This window comes from Micromys minutus, assembly GCF_963924665.1.
Source record: "Micromys minutus genome assembly, chromosome: 23".
NCBI lineage: Eukaryota > Metazoa > Chordata > Mammalia > Rodentia > Muridae > Micromys > Micromys minutus.
In genome coordinates, this window is record NC_137958.1 from 4,115,557 (window position 1) to 4,133,847 (window position 18,291).

The 18,291-nt window shown below is 49.5% G+C and overlaps 1 protein-coding gene across 2 annotated transcripts in view; it reads right to left on the reverse strand.

The window, feature by feature from the left end:
- The window catches only part of EMILIN2 (elastin microfibril interfacer 2), a 47,810-nt gene continuing 29,519 nt past the window's right edge, over positions 1-18,291 (reverse strand). The window contains exons 4-8 of one of the 2 annotated variants that reach the window (XM_080936405.1): positions 15,303-17,213; positions 3,181-3,549; positions 2,804-2,836; positions 2,088-2,216; positions 1-858 (exon numbers count right to left, since the gene is read on the reverse strand). In XM_080936405.1, the coding sequence (XP_080792531.1) occupies positions 521-858; positions 2,088-2,216; positions 2,804-2,836; positions 3,181-3,549; positions 15,303-17,213 (2,780 nt within the window). In that variant the 3' untranslated portion in view covers positions 1-520. Of the gene's footprint in view, positions 859-2,087; positions 2,217-2,803; positions 2,837-3,180; positions 3,553-15,302; positions 17,214-18,291 lie in introns of both variants that reach the window. The other variant, XM_080936404.1, reaches the window with a different exon arrangement.

The following is an 18,291-nucleotide window of genomic DNA, read 5'->3' on the forward strand; positions in this document are numbered from 1 at the left end:
AGCCCGGCAGGTTTCATAAATAATGTCTCTTACAGCCACCTCGGTAGCAGGGCCCAGTGAGCAGAGATCAGTACCAGATTGTACCGGCAAGCAACTGTGGGACAGCCCACGCCAGCGCTTCAGTGTGTAGTCTTCTACCTGAAGTGAAGAGTCGCATCCGTACAGTGTCTTCCAGCTGCATCCGGCCCAGCCCAGTCAGCGGGCAGCATGAGCCTCCACTGGTAGCACCTAGTAGGTCCAACCCAGGAACCTCGAACAGAACTGGCTTTTAGGCAGCACAGGAGAAGCCAGCTTCCAGCAAAGGGGACTTAACAAATCTTCTGGTTGTCCAGTTACAGTGACAGAATTCTCACTTCCACAGCTGTTTGGAAACCAAGGGTGGCAGTCTCTACAGGGAGGTAAGGGCTTTATCCTGGGGGCAGGCAGAGTGTGTACAGCGGACTAGTTCAGTGCTCCAGTTACATAAACCAAATATATTAAAGCTTTGGAGTTTTTACAGCCTCTTCCCCTCCTGGTCTCCCTAGAGGTGGGAAAGGAAAGGATACAGGAAAACACCACTAAAGGTGGAGTACATTTCATCAAAGTCTGTGTGAGCCAATCTGCCCCCAGTCACCACAACGTTGACTCCATCCCCTGCCTTCAAGTGCACAATGAGGTGGAAGGCCCCCGGGCCCCCACAGGTATGCACAGCCCCAGGGGGACGATGGTACTCCAGGAACTCCCTCCTATACCCAGCCGTGTGTAGCTGGGCAACACTGGCGTTGGAAACAGACAGGACGGCTTCTACGTAGGCATCTCTCTCAGGGGTGAGGGTGGCTGTGATCAAGTAGCGCCCATCATATGGTGCTGTGAAGATCCCTACAGAGCCAAACACAGGTGAATTCATGTGCGGTCTTGGCCCACACCCTGGTTGCAGACTAACTTGGACCCATCTCACATAAGGCAACTTTAGATTGCCTCCGATTGCCCCTGGGTTTTGGCATCCAGTGTCTTAGGATGATTAGTCACCAAGCCTGTAGAAGGAAGGCTGACTTGGGAGAGTGTACCACCTGCCCACATCTGTTTTTCCAAAATTAAGATCAACCTTAGGGACGGGTGCATTCTAGACAAGCATTCTACCGTCAGCCCCAGTATGGCCGCTCACTTGCAAACCAGAGACTCGGGTCACTCAATTCAGAGCCACTGTCCTATGCTTATAATGTCCAAGCAATAAGAGCTCCAGTATCCCAGGACCTGGAGTAATTTTTTCCTAAATTTACAGCAGGCCAGGAAACAAAAACCACTTGTGGCCGTGCTTAGACGGGCAGCCAGTTGGACCAACAGTCCTGGTCTGCCATCTATGACTTAGCCAGAGGGTAGCAGGGCTTGGAATTGTGGAAAGAGTGGCCAAACATTACCAAGATGATCAAAGCCCTCCCCTCTCTGTGCAGGCCATGTTCATGTCTACATAAATGGGAGCAATAACTGCTAAAGGCAAGGAGACTGGGCTAGACCTCCCTCCCATGAGCCACAGGTTGCCCCATGGTCTAGACGGAATTATCCTTTAAAGGAAAGACCCATGTGTGGCTATCAGGAAGGGCTCTGTGCCAGCAAGTCAGATGGTGGTCTGGGAACCGGTGAGACAGGACAAGCTGGAGGAAGGGAAAGGAGGCTCGATGCAACTTCTACCACAGTCTCCAGGGTTCCCTGGAACACACACGGTGCCATAGGCGCCTTCCCAAGTCCGCTGTGCAATTGCCTCCGTGCGTGAGGCCCCACACTCTAGGCTCAGCCCTTTTTTGCCTCATCATAAAAAAAAAAAAAAAATTGTGAAGGGAGTCTCTGCCTCTGAACATTCGTAGATAAAGCATGTCTGATGACCGATAGAGGGCAGATGGAAGGGGGGGGGCTGGGGTATGACAGGTCATAGCTTATCAAAAAATGAGCAACCATTAAAAATTGAGCAGCAGTTCCAAAAGTGGTGAGTCCACATGCTGCCCTCCCACACCTGCAGACCAAGAACTGGAGGTTTGGTGACAATCCACTGCCCAGCTTATATTCTCCCCAGGTTCCAAGTGCCACACGAGATGACCATTTTAGATACTCACCAGTGTTGGGGTTGTATACATCCCCATCATTCACGAGCACCTTATTAAAGAGGACGATGCCTCCATCACTGGGAAAAGGCTTCTGGGTAAGACCAGCTGAAAAGGACACCAGAGCAGGCAGTGACACCCCTAGGGCAGAGAGAGGCAAGAGCACGTGAACCTGCCTATCTTCTGAAAGTGTTGATGGACACCTAGTACAAGTTATACCTCCTACTGGAAGCCCAGAGACTCCTGGTCAGACCAAGGCTAGTACAGAGAAATGGGGAAACTGGGCATGCGCGCGTGCATATGAAAGCCTCCAAGGGATTGTCTGTGTAGAGTGTGTGCTTGTGAAGCAGAGACAGAGAGAGAGAGAGGGAGAGAGAAAAAGGTGAAGCTGCTGTGCGCTGACTAGCTATGTCTCTGCTGGGTGCAGAGGGTTATCTAGGGATCTGCTTGCTTGAAAGCCAATAAGGCTCATCTGGACCACACGGGACAGCCCATCCAGCCTCCCTTTGATAAACATGAACAGAGACCATGTAGGAGGGAAAATTCCTGCTGCTGAGTTCTCTCTAGAGAGAGTCTTACAGAGGCCAGGACCAGGGGGTCTGCTGGGTGTAGATGGGCCTAGGCTCCAGGCTGTCCGACCGTGGCAGCACCCCCAAGGGAGGAGACAGGAAGTGGGGGCAGAGGCCACCAAGGAGAGCAGTCCCATGCAGGGTTCTGTGTAGACATACCTGGGGTGGCTACAGGAGGTGACTTGGGGTAGCCTGAAAACAAAGAGTGGAATGTCAGCTCCTGCACAGGTATTTCTCAGTCCTCCTCCTCCCTCATGGCATGGCTGTGGTCTGACTCTCCACATCTCTGTTCTCATCCTCCCCGGGGAAACTACACTTTTAAATATTACTTTTGTTCTTCTGGGGTGCTCCTGATACCTACATTTCAGATAAGCAGAAAGAGGTTTCTCTGAACTCTCATGCCCTTTAGAAGCTACCTTTCCGAACATTGTCCCGTAAAGGTGGAATTCTGGACCCACAGAACAAACAAACAAGCATAGGCTAGAACAATCTAGAACAGGCTAGAACACCCCGTGCCTTCTATGGGGCAGACTTACCTGGTGCACCTGCATAGCCTTCTGAGCTAGGAATTGGCCCCTGCCCCATCTGTCCATCCACTCCCTGAGGCAGGCCCCTTCCGGACATGCCCATCCTGCCTGGAGGCCCAGCCTCTCCGGTCTCCATGATAACTCCGCTGGAGCCAGGCAGGAAGGGCAACCCAGTGCGACCAGGCCAGGCAGGCAAAGGCGGTGGCTGCAGGGGCCTCTGGGGCAGTACTGGCTTCTGGCCTGTCTGTGGTGGTCCGGTAGGGTCTTTTGGGAGTGGGGTCAACTGGGGCGGCTCAGTGGGGGCCTCCTCCGAGGGTCTGGTGGATTCTAGGTCTGGGGTCTTCCGAGATGGTTCCTGGGTTGCTTCTGAGGGTTCCTCTGCTAGAAGTGAGAAAACAATGTTCAAATGTCTCCAGGTCCCCTGTGTGAGGCTCCCATGACCTTTGATCAATGTCCCTTGATTGGCTACAACAGGCTGTGACTGTGTAGCTGAGGCACTGTCCCCAGTGGGATGTAAACCATACTAGAGCTTGGGACAGCTCGCCTGGCATCTTCCAAAGAGACTCCAGCCAAGCTGCCTTCCATCACCCAGGGAGCGCGGGGAAGACAGCTGGGGCCTCCTTGATGTAGATGGTGAAACTCCAAAACAGTGTGAGTCTGACTCCAGCACCGCGTGTCCTTCAGCATGTGCTCCCTCACTGATGAGTCACATTACCATGAGGCTAATGCCACCGACTACTGCAGTCTCCAAGTCAAGCCAGCCTCGGTGTCAGGCCAGTGGCCTCACCGCTGGCTTGTGAAGGGCTGTTGTGAAGACCCCCAGGCTGCCCCAGCAGGTGTCAGGAACCTTGGCTGTCCCTACAGTTGGCACAGACCCCAAAGAAGCACCATCACCATTTCCCACTCTCAGATCACCAGTGGAGGAACCTCCTGCTTCAGGTGTCTGCCTGTCTGAGGTGGGCCACCACAGTGACGCAGGCACGAGCTGCCACCTCTTCCTCCCTCTGAATACTCAAGACTGTATCAGGGAGCTCTTGAGCTTTATTTAGAGATCCTGCCCCAATGAACATGGGAGCCATGACCACAGTTCAGTGACATCAACCTCAGCCTCTGCTTCATTTAACAAAGGTGTGCATGCATACAAAGGTGTGCATACATACAAAGGTGTGCATACATACAAAGGTGTGCATGCATACAAAGGTGTGCATGCATGCAAAGGTGTGCATGCATACAAAGGTGTGCATGCATACAAAGGTGTGCATGCATACAAAGGTGCATATATACAAAGCTGTACACACATACAAAGGTGTGCATGCATACAAAGGTGTACACACATACAAAGGTGTGCACGCATACAAAGGTGTGCATGCATACAAAGGTATACATACATACAAAGGTGTGCAAACATACAAAGGTGTGCATTCATACAAAGGTGTGCATACATATAAAGGTATATACACATACAAAGGTGTGCATGCATACAAAGGTGTGCATACATATGAAGGTGTACACACATACAAAGGTATGCATACATACAAAGGTGTACATACATACAAAGGTGTACACACATACAAAGGTGTGCATGCATACATGTGTTTACATGCAGGTAAACATATACACATAGAATTTAAATCTTGGGGCTGGAGAGATGGTTCAGCAGTTACAAACTGGCTACTCTTGAAGACCAAGTTCAATTCTCAGTGTCCACACAGCAGCTCACAACTGTGCATAAATCTACTCCTAGGGATTTGACACCTTCTTGGGCTTCTTTGGCAGTGTTTGTGTATGTGTGTGTGTGTGTGTGTGTTGCACAGTCAGAACACCCATACACATAACAAAGACATTTGGCCTTGATCTCTACCCACCACATATGTTTTTACAAGCATGTGCATAAAAATCTTAAGGGAAGAGGGCGTGCTCGCCTTCACTGTCTCTGATCCCCACGGTTTAGCGTAGGACCTGGCAGGGGACACCAAGATAGAGGCTGTGACGGTTACCATTCAGCCGGGACACTAGGAACCCTAATTCTACCCACAAATCACGGCCACTCTAGGTTCTACTTGGACTGCTTGGGTGCACAGGACCATGGTAATTCATTCTGACTCATTTTCCTTAACACCAGGCTTATCAAAATAGCAAGAACTTAAAATCCTGTTTGAGCAAAGAAATCAGGGCTCCAGGGGCGAGCAGAGCGGCCTGAACCAGACAACACAGAAGGCTGGGCCTGGTTCAGCCCAGCTTGGGCTCCACCCAGTGTCACATGGTCTTTCTACAGACATTCAGTACCAAGTCCTAACAGACGGGAGCAGCACTCTGTTCAGAGAGAGAGTTTCCCTGAATGGACACAGCTCTCACTCAGAAAGGGAATCCCTCCCCTGAAAACTGAGAGAGCACAGGGCCCAGCTGCCAAGGGGGCTGGGGGTGGGGCACACGGGGAAGAGAGAGGAGCCAGGAGGGAGGAGGAGGTTGTTTTTCCCCTGGGTAATCCTGCCCTGTCTTCCAAAGCTCTGATTAAGTTTTATGTGGCAGCTCATGCCTATAATACTAGTACTTGGGAAGCTGAGGCAGGAGGATTGCTATGAGTTTGAGGTCAGTATGAGTTATAGTGAGCTCCAGGCCAGGTAGGGATACAGAATAAAACTATCTCAAAATAAGGGCAGTAGGGGAGCCAATTAAAAGCCAATGTCAAAAACAAGACTCCTGTGGAGGCTGGAATGCTACAGAGCGTGTCCCCATCTGAGCTGATACCCTCCGCCCAGCCACAGGAGTTAGGCTTTTATCTGCTGTCTAGTCACTGACCGATCCTCACTGTTGGTGTTAGAGTCTGCCTTCCAGGGTTCTGGGTCTGGCTGTGGGACAAAACCTCCCTAGCTCTCAGCCTCAGCCTCAGTGCCCCCTTCTGCCATCCAGGCAGAATTCAACCTGGTGCTGACAGGTGTGAATAAATTATTTAATTATTTATTTATTATTATTATTTATTAATGAAAGTCAAGTGAGGGCCATCAGAAGACTGGTGGGAATACCTGGTTTCCAGGTGTCTAGCATTTGCTCAAGTAGTGAGAGACAGAGACAGAGACAGACAGACAGACAGACACAGAAATAGAGAGACAGAAGGACAGATACACAAAGAAAGACAGGAGAGAGATACAGAGAGACACAGAAACAGATAGAAAGACATACAGAGACACAAAGAAAGATGGGAGAGAGATACAGAGAGACATAGAGACAGAGATATGCAGAGAGAGAATCAGAAGAGACAGAAGAACTCCTGGGGAGATGACACCCTGAGTGAGTGCTTGACAAGCAAACGTGAACATCTGAGTTCAGACCCCAGCACCCACCCCTGCAAAGCAACTAGGTGCAGGGGCATTGAGACTCCGGTGCTTTGAGAGGGAGGCAGACACAGCTGGGTCCTGGAGCTTGTTGTAAAGTAGAGAAATGGCGTTCCAGGCTCAGTGAGAGACTGTCTCCAAAATAAGGAAGAAAGACCAGAGATGCCTTGGTGTTAAGAGCGCAGGGTGCCCTTGCAAAGACCCAAATTCAGTTTCCAGCACCTATGCCAGGTGGCTTGCAACTCCAGCTCCAGATACCTGAGGCTTGTAGCCTCTGGGAACATCTGCATTCACGTGCACACATCCACATACATATGATCCTGAAAAGAAAATTAGACACTCAAGGTGAAAATGGCTAAGGAAGTGACCAAGCTTGACTCCTGAGCTTCATCCACACGCACATACAAATACCACATACAAAATCACACACACACCATGTTCCACGTTTATGGCTATGTGTTAGGCCATAGTTGGTCATGGGTTGGACTTGCCTGACCAGAGGATACACCTTCTAGCCATGTCCTAAGGCCAGAGAATCTACACATTGAGACTAAGAAATCCACTATCTATATACAGTGCATGTACGGTATACTCTCAGCACTTAGAAGTTCGAGGCAGGGGACTGCAGTGAGTTCAAGGCTAACCTGGGTACTAGAGTGGCTAGTAAGGGGTACCCACCAAGAGCCTGTCTCACAGAAACAACAGAGTACAGCAGGTTAGCTCAGTGGGGAAGTGGGGAAGCTGCTGTCCAAGCATGGCATCCTGAGTCCCAGCCTTGAACAACACATTTTAAAGGCTGTATGTCATGGTGGCACGTCTGTGATCCCGGAGCTCCAACAGACAGCAGAAAGGGAGGCAGAACTGCATGGAGGTTGAGGACCAGCTAGCCTGGAACACACAGTGTGGCAGAAACGAAACCCTGCTTCACTAGGGGAGGAGAACCCACTCCTGGAAACAGCCCTCTGGCCTCCACATGCCGTGTGTGCGCTCTACTCTCCCTAGTTTAATACAAGTTTTAGATGTGAAAGAACCCAGAGGGGCGGCTCTGGTGCTTTGATTTAATCGGGAATCTGTGAGTACTGACACTGAAGGTCCTTGTTCCCAATTGGTTATTCATCAATCAATAAAAATGCCAGCGGCCAATGGCTAGGCAGAAAAAAAAGGCGGGGCTTCCAGGTTCCGAGGGGCTAGGAGAAGAGAATTGAGATGGGGGTTGGAGGGGTGTGGGAGTGGAACAGTTTCAGAGCTACCGGGGAGATCTTCCAAAGTGTAGGTGGAAAGGGAAAGCGGTCTGTGGGCGTCAGAGAAGGAAACTGGGCAAATAAGTGGAGGGCAGATTTAGAGGTGTTGACCGAGGAGTAAAGATAAGGACACACTAGCCATGCGAGGCTTAGAAGAGCCCAGCCATTGAGCCAGTAAGATAGGTTAAAAATGAGCTAGGGTTTGTGTGTCTTTCACCTGTGGATCTGAGACAGCTGCTGGGCAGGCACACTCCGGAAACTCTCTGGAAACTCAAGCAGTGTAGCCAAAAGTACACGCTACAAAAGAAACCTATCAAACTGACACTTCAGAGTGCTAAGTGACAAACATGGGATGTCCTGCAAGCAATATGGGCCTAGGAGGACGATCTTTACCATTACAGCCTGCAGAGAGAGAAGCAGCTGCTTGCCTATTCAAAACACAGGCTCCAAAGCTCTAGGGCTGCTTACCGCCCCCCCTCCCCTGCAGGGTGAAGAGGTTCCTGCAGGACAGGAGGCCTAGCCATGAAGTAGCAACTGGTGGGCAAGTGAAAGGCCCCTCAGATCTCACAGGCCATCACATGATCTCAACTGTGCCCTTGACAGTGTAGAAGGGGAAATGCACCCAGCGGAGGAAAGGCCCTGCCCTGCCCAAGCCGCTCACAGAGGACACTGCAGGGACCTTCTTCAAGAAGAGCAGAGAGCCTGTGGCCACTCAGCTGGGAGGACTCGGGTGTGAAGGCAGTGAACAGAAGTCAGAACTGGTACAAGGGTCTGATTTCTGCTTGGTCCAAACCAGTGAAGACGGGAATCCCCACACGTCTGCATCACACGTGTGACACCGTGGTGACATCAGAACTGAAGCCCCTTTACCATAGCACTTGGTCCCATGGGGGCAGGGAGAGGGTGAGAAGGGAGGGACCAGCCTCACTTGAGGTTCGTAAAAGATAAATTCACAGTTAATTCTAATATTCACATGAATACGCTATGCAGGGAGACTCATCCTTGGCTGTGGGTGTGGCTCTGTGGTACAGTACTCACTGAGCAAGGCAGCTGACACTGGAGCCGGTACACGGGCTTGCCCACGTAGCTGACCTTGTGTTAGTGTTATGGTATCACTGTTGGTAATTTGTCCCCCTCCCCCATTCTGGGCACCTCTTGCCCTGTGTGGCTCTACCTGCCCTGCTACTTGTGATGCGGTTTCCTTCCATTTCGAGGACAGGTCTGGAAGTGGCTTTGTATTTTAGCAGCCAATTCCCAGGGCTCACCTCGCCTCTGCTGAGTAAACCTCCTGGGTGAGCCATGTCTTCGAAGTTACACAGGGCTCACACATGTGACCACATGGAAGGCTCTGGACTGGAGTGATTCTGTTCAAATTCAGAGTTTTGTTTTACCATGATAACTGTTTAAATTGTGTGATGTGTATGTGAGTGTGTGTGTGAGTGTGTATATGTGTGTGAGTGTGTGTGTGTATGTGAGTGCATGTGTATATGAATATGTGTGTATGTGAGTTTGTGTGTGAGTGTGTGTGTATGTGATTATGTGTGTGTGAGTGTGTATGTGTGAGTTTGTGTGTGAGTGTATGTGTGTTTGTGAGTGTGTGTGTGTGTGTGTATGTGTGTGTGTCCTGGGAACAGAACTCCATCCTCTCTAAAAGCTGTGCATGCTCTTAACTGCTGAACCATCTCTCCAGACACAAAATTCAAAATTTTGATGAATAAAAGCTGCTACTTACAGCAGCTAGAGTATAACAAAACCAGATGCCCCAGGGAAGAACACAGTGTGAGTTGTAACTACCTAACATGCATATTCGTTTGGTTTTTTGGCTTTTTTTTTTCTGAGTTCACAGAATTATAATAGTCCCTCACTGTACCTTGGACACAAGCTGCCCCCAAACTCTGGATTTTAAGCTCAAGGCCAAAGCCATCAGGATGCAGCTGGCAGGTACCAGCCCCAGCCAGACTTTACAGCTCAGGAATCCACCAATCTGTGGTTTTCATTGTTATAGCTTACTGTAGGAAACTTGACCAAAACGGGATCCTTAGTCTGTGGTCTCACAGAATCCCAAGAGGAAGGATTCCCAGGGCAAGACCAGGAGCCCCAGCCAGGCCCTCTCAGCACAGGATGTCGAAAGGCTGTCTGTGGTTGTGTCAAGGCTGTCCCTTCTTGGAAGGAGGACAAGAGACTTCCCCATAGCAACATCTCTCTTTCTCAACTCCAACGCCCTCCCTCCACAAGTTAGAAGGGAAGTGGTGGTTTCTGAGAGAGAGACTCGGCATCAGCTTGTCCTCACACATGCTTGATCTTGCAAAAGTACTTTCTGTTGACATTTGTGCTACAGACTAGGGTCCCTGGCAGGAAGGCAGATCCCACCCTCCGTGCTTATCCTGGAGGGTTAACTTATCCTGGAGGGTTAACTTGTCCTGGAGGTTAATGTTTGGGCACCAAACATTCTTTCGCTCAAGGGCATGCGGGGGGAGAAACCGCAGCTTGAGAAGAATGGAGTGAATAACAAGAAAAGAAAGGCAAAGATGTGTTAAATTGGCTTAAAGGACTAAAAGTGTCCCCCACATAAAAAAATAAAGGCCAGGAATGTAAGGACCCAGGTCTATGCCCCAACAATAAGGTTGTAGAAGGAATCTTTTGTGCAGTGTGCAGGAGCTTCACCACTCAATAAAAATGCCTATGGCCAGTGAGCTAAGGCAGAATTAGAAGGTGGGCCACCCAGCACAGAGAGAGGGGATTCAGAAAATAGGCTCAGGACATTTGCCCTGAACTATGAGGAGACAGATGTATGAAACTGAGACCATGTGGCGCTCTTAGAATAGAATAACTGAATTATTGGAATATGAGCTATTCATGGAACAGAGCCAAAGCTATTGGCTGAAGTTTATCCATACATAAGAAGTCTCAGAGTTGTGATTTCATGTACAAAGAGGCCCGGTAGAAAACCACAGGTCACAGACGGCCCCAAACAGGAAGTCTTGGTGCACAAAGAACAAGGGGCTTGGAAAACTCCCAATGTATTCAGAAGGAGCACACTTGCAGTCAAGAAGGGTGTCAAGATGTGATGTTGTGGGTTCTGGCAGGAGACTTCTAGGCTCAACATTCTCCATTAGACCCCTAATTAGAAAGGAAGGGAGGGGTGGTATTACCCTGCAGCTCTCTGCAGGTCTCCCCAGAAACTGACCCACCCAGGTCTCCACTCTCCTCAGTGACAGCAGGAGTTGGAGTGGGACACATGAGCTCAGCCAGGAGTACATTCTACACCCATTGGGTCGAGAGTGAATTAAAACAGGCTGGGGAGGGGGTTGTTCACTGATCACAGCTGCCATCTTTCTTCTACTCACAAAGCACCATTGTGACTGTTATTTCCAGCGCAAAGACAGAGAAAGGAGGTGGGTAGGTGTTCAGGGTGTAAACCACCTACTCAAGTCACGGAGTTTTAGTACGGATGAACCGGGACTTCAAGCCTGGGGAGGGCCACCGTCTCCCAGTTGTTTCTCATGGGACTTCAAATCCAAGGCCCTGCTCAGAGCCACACAGTGTGGCATAACCAGATTCAGACCCTTTCCCACGCAGCCTTCTTACCTTCTGTTTCAATGAAGCACTTGGCCAAGCTCAGCTTTGCAACAGAACAAACCCACCCCTGTCCCAGCCTCCAGCACATTATTCTCTCTGCCCAGATTGCCACAGGCTTTATGTCCTCAGCATATTTACATCTCGCAGCCCTTCCTACCTTGCTGCTAAAGAAGCCCCTCCCCCACCCCCATCTATTGTGTCTTATCTTTCCTCAAGGTACTGATTGCTAAAGTCGGACCTTCACTTCCTCGGAAGGTTCCTCTTTTCCTCTGAAGTGTCGGATCCATGGTGGCTGAGGCTGGAAGTAGCTTAGGAAAGATCTGCTAAATAAACTAAAGAACTAGGTATGGCAATACCTGTGACCTAAGAACTCAGGGGGCTGAGGTAGAACCATTACCATGTGTTCAAGGCCAGACTGGGATCCAGGTAAGAGACTGAATAAAACATGAATGAGTGAATGAACCAATGAATAAATGACTCAATGGAAATGTAAGGAGGACCACCGTGGTTAGCTGAAATCCCAGGACTGAGGGGCAGGGGAATGCCAAGACTGGGTCCAGTCTGAGTAAGAATAGTAATTATTATTATAATATAATTAGTTGTTCATTGTTCAGAAATTGTATGCTCATCAGGAGATTCTTAGATATATACATGTATGACTATGTATATGAATATATATAAATGTGTGTATATATATATATATATATATTTATAATGCATATACATATTTTTGCATATGAATCCTTCTTAAGGATCTGTGAGCCCACAGCAGGAACCTGAGTTTATATTCTTAACCTGCAATCAGGCTGTACTTTCCTCCCCGTCCTCTGGGCTGGGCTGGGCTGGGTCTAACTGTGGGAGGAGGGACTCCTTCAAAGGCTGGTTTGCTGTGACCCACAGAGTGAATATGGCGGAAGCGGTTCCACGCTAACTCTGGCTCCCGCTGTCAGAGACCACAGCTTACTTTCCCTCTGTAAGCCGGCTGCCATGCTGTAAGCTGGGATATGAAAAAGCCCAAAGGGACACACAGGGAGAGGGGCAACATGGAAGGTCACCAAGATTCCAGGTCTGTGGCCTACATGAACCTGAACCTTCCTCCGAACAGAAACCCAGCTAAGAGGGTGGGTGACTCAGGCTGAATACACCAAAGTGCAGCCAAGCCAAGAGCCAAGCTACCCTGTGCAAGCGCCTGCCCCAGGACGTAGTTAAAACAACCACCATGGAGGTTGGGGAAGGAGATGACATAGCAAAATACACACCTTTCACACCTGCACCTTCCCGTCCTGCCTTTCTTTCTACCTGCTCCTCAGTTATCCATTCACGTTCTTCTGGAAGTGTTTCTCACACGCTCACCTCACGCTCACCCTGCTGCTCACAGCCTCACAGGCCTCTGGTGCTCAGTGATACGTGGCTGCCTTTTAACTGTCTAACCTGTGACTTCAGCCTTAGCACAGGCTCACTCCAGGTTCCAGGTCTGGGCCTGGGGGCTCTGGAGGTCAGAGGTCACCACTCATTTTTGGCTCCTCTCCATCACAAGTGCTCCCAAACCCACAAGGTCTGCACTCACAGCATGATCCCAGTCTGAAGCGGGGACATGGAAAGCACTTTGTCTCCAGAATTACCATCTAACTCCACGGAAGAGCCTCAGAATGGACACAGGTTCCCACGCTGTCCAGCACTGCCAATTAACTGGAAATATGTGGCTGCATCTGTTATTGTAAAACACAGTCCAGACAGCATTTTGACCACAAGGGACAATTACCCTGTGAACACACAGGACTCGTGACCTTAACTCTACATTCCAGAGATACAGGGGCTGAAAGATCTAAGGCGGGGGCTGTGTGGCACAAGATAGCTGAGTCTGGGGACCGTGGCCAGTTCACAGCCATACTTAGATCTGGTGACTCTTTATCTACAAAATGAGCAGCGTGCTCTAGGACAAAGTCCAGAGCATGTCTACCCGACTACCATGAACTCTCCCCATACCTCATGAGGTGTCAGGACCTGGACATGACCCTCTGTCCTCAGTGAGGGCTCAGCTGTGTGGCACCAGCCCTGTGTAACCTTGGTAGAAAAGATGATCTGGGGGACACAAAATGCTGAGCACTGTGTAGCAGCTCAACGACCTTTGCATGCTGCCCCCTCCCACCCCAGATCCACCTTCCATCCCAGGAATTCAGACACATGTCCCTCTCGGAAGCTCTGCCGTCCATGTGGGATAGCTGTGAGCTTATAAGCAAGCATCCCTAAAGGGATTGGGCCATGCTGGTATGCAGAAGGTGTTTTATAACCTTCTGTGCTGGCTAATTTTATGTCAACTTCACACAAGCTAAAGTTATCTGGGAGCAGAGGCTCTCAATTAAGACCACACCTTGGCAGTTTGCAACAAGCCCACAGCCAACATCAAACTACATTCAGAGAAACTCAAAGCAACTCCACTAAAATCAGTAACAAGACAAAGTCGTCCACTCTCTCCGTACCCATTCAGTGTAGAACTTGACTTTTTAACTGAGCAATAAGGAGATCAAAGGGATACAAATCGGAAAGGAAGAAGCCAAAATATCTCTATTTGCAGAGGATATGTTAGTCTACATATGCAACACCAAAAATCCTACCAGAGAACTCTTACAGCTGATAAACACTTTCAGCAAAGTGGCTGGATACAAGACTATCTCACTAGAACCGCTAGCCCTCCTATATACAAATGACAAACAGACTGAGAACTAAGAGAAACAACACCTTTCACAATAGCCTCAAATAATATGAAATATCTTGGGCTAACTCTAAACAAGCAAGTGAAAGAAAGACCTGTGTGATAAGAACTTTAAGACTTTGAGGAAATAAACTAAAGAAGATAAAAGAAGACGGAAAGATCTCCTGTGCTTATGGATTGGTAGGATTAACATAGTAAAATGGCCATTTTACCAAAAGCAATCTACAGATTCAATGCAATTCATATCAAAATTTCAACTTCATAGGAAATGCAAAACACCCAGGATCAGGAAAACAATCACAAACAATAAAAGAACTGCTAGATGTACTGCCACCCATGGTCTCAAGTTACTCTGCAAAGCTATAGTAATAAAAACAGTATGGTATTGGCATGAAAACAGACAGACTGATCAATGGAACTGAAGACCCAGACTAAACTCACACACCTATGAACACCTTATTTTTGAAAAACAAGCCAGAAATACACATTGTAAACAGAGTTAGCATCTTCAGGAAATGGTGCTGTTCAAACTGGAGGCTATACCTGTTTAGGTTTTGTCTTTTACTGTCTATTATACTGCTAAGTGTGGGTCCCCAAGATCTGGAGTCTGCATGTAGACACTGGGACCCTGCCCTCAAGTTAATTCTGATTGGTAAATAAAGATGCCAACAGCCAATAGCTGGGCAGAAGAGACATAGGCGGGGTTGTGGCTTCGAGGCTTGGAGAGAAAGGACCATGAGAAGGGAAGCAGGGAGGAGAGCAGGGAGGAGAGTGTATATGTGTGTGCAGTTTAAATGTATGCATATATACATCTGTGCATGTATGTACATGTGTATGCATGTGAGTAAGTGTATGTGTCTGTATGTGTGTGCAAGACTGTGTGCTTGTGAGTGTATGTGTGCATACATCCATATTTGTGCATGTGGATCTCTTTTGAGACAGGGTTTTATGTAACCTACGTTGGCCTTGAAGCCTTATAATCTTCTGCCCTTGCCTCCCAAGTTCTAGCGTGAGACATGCCTCCCTTGAGCTGGTGCTGGGAACTGTGTGTTAGGCAAGCATTCTACCAGCTGAGCCACACCCACAGCCTGGTCTGTGTCCCCATTGTCGGCGTGTTGCTCCTGAGTCACAGCTGTCACTGATCTATGAACCATACTTGTGGAAGCACTGATATCGTTTAGTTCATTCCGAAACCCTCCAAAGCCACAGCTCTGCTGAAGCTACGAATGTATACAACAGAATGGGGCTGTCAATCAATTCACTTACTCGCTGATGGCTGAAACTTGACCAGATCTTGCAAGTCGGTAGAGATCTGGAAAACATGGCTGTAGAATTGCTGCACAGAATTCTTGAGGCCAGAGATGTCTCTGGAGTGTGATCTGAGCGTCCCATTCATCTGCCGCACGCAGTTCCACAGGCTGCCCACATGCTTGCCGAGTCCCTCCTTGATCCTCTGCAGACTCCCCGAGATGACATCCAGCCTGCTGCATGTCTGCTCCAGCTGGGACACCCTGCCCTCGACCTCAGACACCCCGCTCTGAACCCCGTGAGCACTCTCCTTACACGCGTCTAGCTCAGCCAGCACTTGGTTCTGCAGCCGCTGCCAGCGCTCCTCCAGCTGGCCACAGCATGGAGCCACAGAGGCCCCAGGGGCCGGGACAGTCCCTACTGTCCTGTCTTGCTCCCCTGTCTTAGTAAACCCACTTGCTTCCACGCTGTCACCTGCTCGGCTGTCGCTCACTCCATTCTGCACGCAAGTCCCCGTGCACCCTGAGTGATTCAGTTGAGAATGGAGAGCAATGAAGTCCTCTTGCAGCTTCTGGATGCTGAGACTCGTTTCTTGGAACTGGCTGTGCATCGTAGCATTGAGGGATTCCAAAAGGCCCAGGCCGCCATGCGTGAGGTCCTCTCCACTCGGCAGAGCTCCGTCTACCCCGTGGGGTAAGCTCTGCAGGCAGATGTCCTCAACCACTTGAACTTTGTCCTTCAGGCGGCCCAGCTCCATTAGGACCTTCTCATTTTCTGCCCCTAGCTGCCCTGGCAAGGCTGGGCCCACGGGTGTCAACTCCACATCTGAGCTGTTGGCCGCCTGCAGAACGATTCCCAGACGGTCTTCCAGGGAGTGGATTTTCTGATTGAGAAGCTTCCTCAAGTCATCCACTTCCCCGTGGATGGCGCCCCGCAGGGTCTCCTCGATGTAAAAGCAATGCTCTTCTGCGTTCTTCTCCGTCACGTTGATTCTTGCATCGAGTTCGTTCCATCTCGCGTCAAAGTCTGCGTCTGGCTCCGGGACGGAGAGACGGTCGAACTCATTGTCCAGCCGTCCGTTCAGCATCCTGGTGGCCTCGGCCACTCTCTCGATTTTCTGGTCTAGGGTCTTAATCTGTTGGCCGAAATCGCTGCTCTTTTGACCATCGCAGCAGCTTGGCTGGGTTGCGGGGTCTCGCAGCTGGGCTCGGAGGTCGGCGATGTCTTTTTTCAGGCTTGCCTCCTTCTCCCCGATCAGCTCTATCACCCCTAGGTAGCTGCTGCCATAGTCATCACACTGCTGCTGGAGACCCACCAGTTTGTACTCGCACGTGTCCTTCAGGTCAGCCAGCTTCCGGTCCATGCCTTCCATGAGCTCCTCTCTCAGGGCATCTATCTTGTTATCCACATAGGCTTGGTACAGCTCATTGGTTGTCATGGTGACTGTGGGGCCCTGAGCTGCCTCCTGCAGCTGCTTGAGCTGCCCTTCATAGCCCTTCACCTTCCCATCCAGCTCTTCCAGCTTGTCACTCTTTGTCTTCAGCGTGTCCTTGACCTCCGCCAACTCAGACTTGATGTCCTTCATGCCCGGCTCCTTGCTGTTGAGTATTCCAGGAAGCTGGCTGGGCTCCGCGTCTCCCGCGAAGGTGCTGTCAGGGGTTGGCTGTGGCAGGTGACTGAGCCAGGAGGAGGGCTCTTTGCTGCCGTCATCTTGAACGGTGTGCTTGAGGTTCTCCTTCAGGCCTGCCACAGAGGACTGGAGCTCCAGCACCATCCTGCTGAGCCGGACAACCTTCTCCTCCAGCACCTGGACTTTGCTTTGCTGAGGTTCCGGAGGACCTCGCTCTGGATCTGCAACCCGATCTGGCGCTGCTGCATTTGTTGGTGACGACATTTTCTTAGGCTGTGAGACTTGGCTTGGATCAGTATCTGAATGAAAGAAAGAGTTGGACATGAGTGACCGGTTTCTATGAGGTCCCTGCAGAAGGTACTGAAGTTTTCCATGGCAACCCCACTGCAAGAAGTTCTATGAAGAGGATGAGTTTAGGCTCAAGCCGTTCACTACGCTGTTCTGCTTCCGTTATTTACTATTTGTACACAAGTTAACTTCTGTGAGCTACACTGCCCTCCTATACAAAACTGGGCACCTTGCCTGGGTTGTTCAGAGTGTGCACATGATACAAGATTATCAGTGAGGTCCTTCATCCTGTCATATCACATCATATATCATGTCATACATCACATCATATCAATATCATATCACATCACATATTACATATCATACGTCATAATATCCCAACATATCATGTCATGTCCTATCACATCATATATCATGTCACACATCACATCATATCAATATCATATCACACCACATATTACATATCATATGTCATAATATCCCAACATATCATGTCATGTCCTATCACATCATATATCATGTCACACATCACATCCCAACATATCATGTCATGTCATATCACATCATCACACCACATCATGTCATATCATATTACATCATATATCACATGTCATATCATGATATATCACATCATACCCTATCACATCTTATCACATCATATTATCTATAGTACCATAGGAACACATCATTCCCAGTGAACTCTAGATGCCCCACTAACTGACCTCCAGCTATAAATGCCACAAAGCACTTTGGAGAGATCAAACTTTTGAGCAATGACATTTATTATTGAGGAAAATAAAAAATGACCTTCGGCTACCGGTCCCCACAGAGTCATGGGCCACTGCGCCAGATCTACTTTCCCCAGCTGCTACTCTGCCATGCAGTTCACAGGCCACCCCCCCCCCCCATGTCTCTATTTTAGCTGCCCTTTCTACTCGGTCCCCTAGGTGGGCAGTTACCACGCCTGGCACTCAGACATCTCTGCGGCCTGCGTCCTCACTCTGCACGAACAACAGGGCCGGATCCACACGCCCCAGCTGCCTCTCAGCCATTGTTCTCACACACCGTCCTCCACAGTCTGGTAAAATC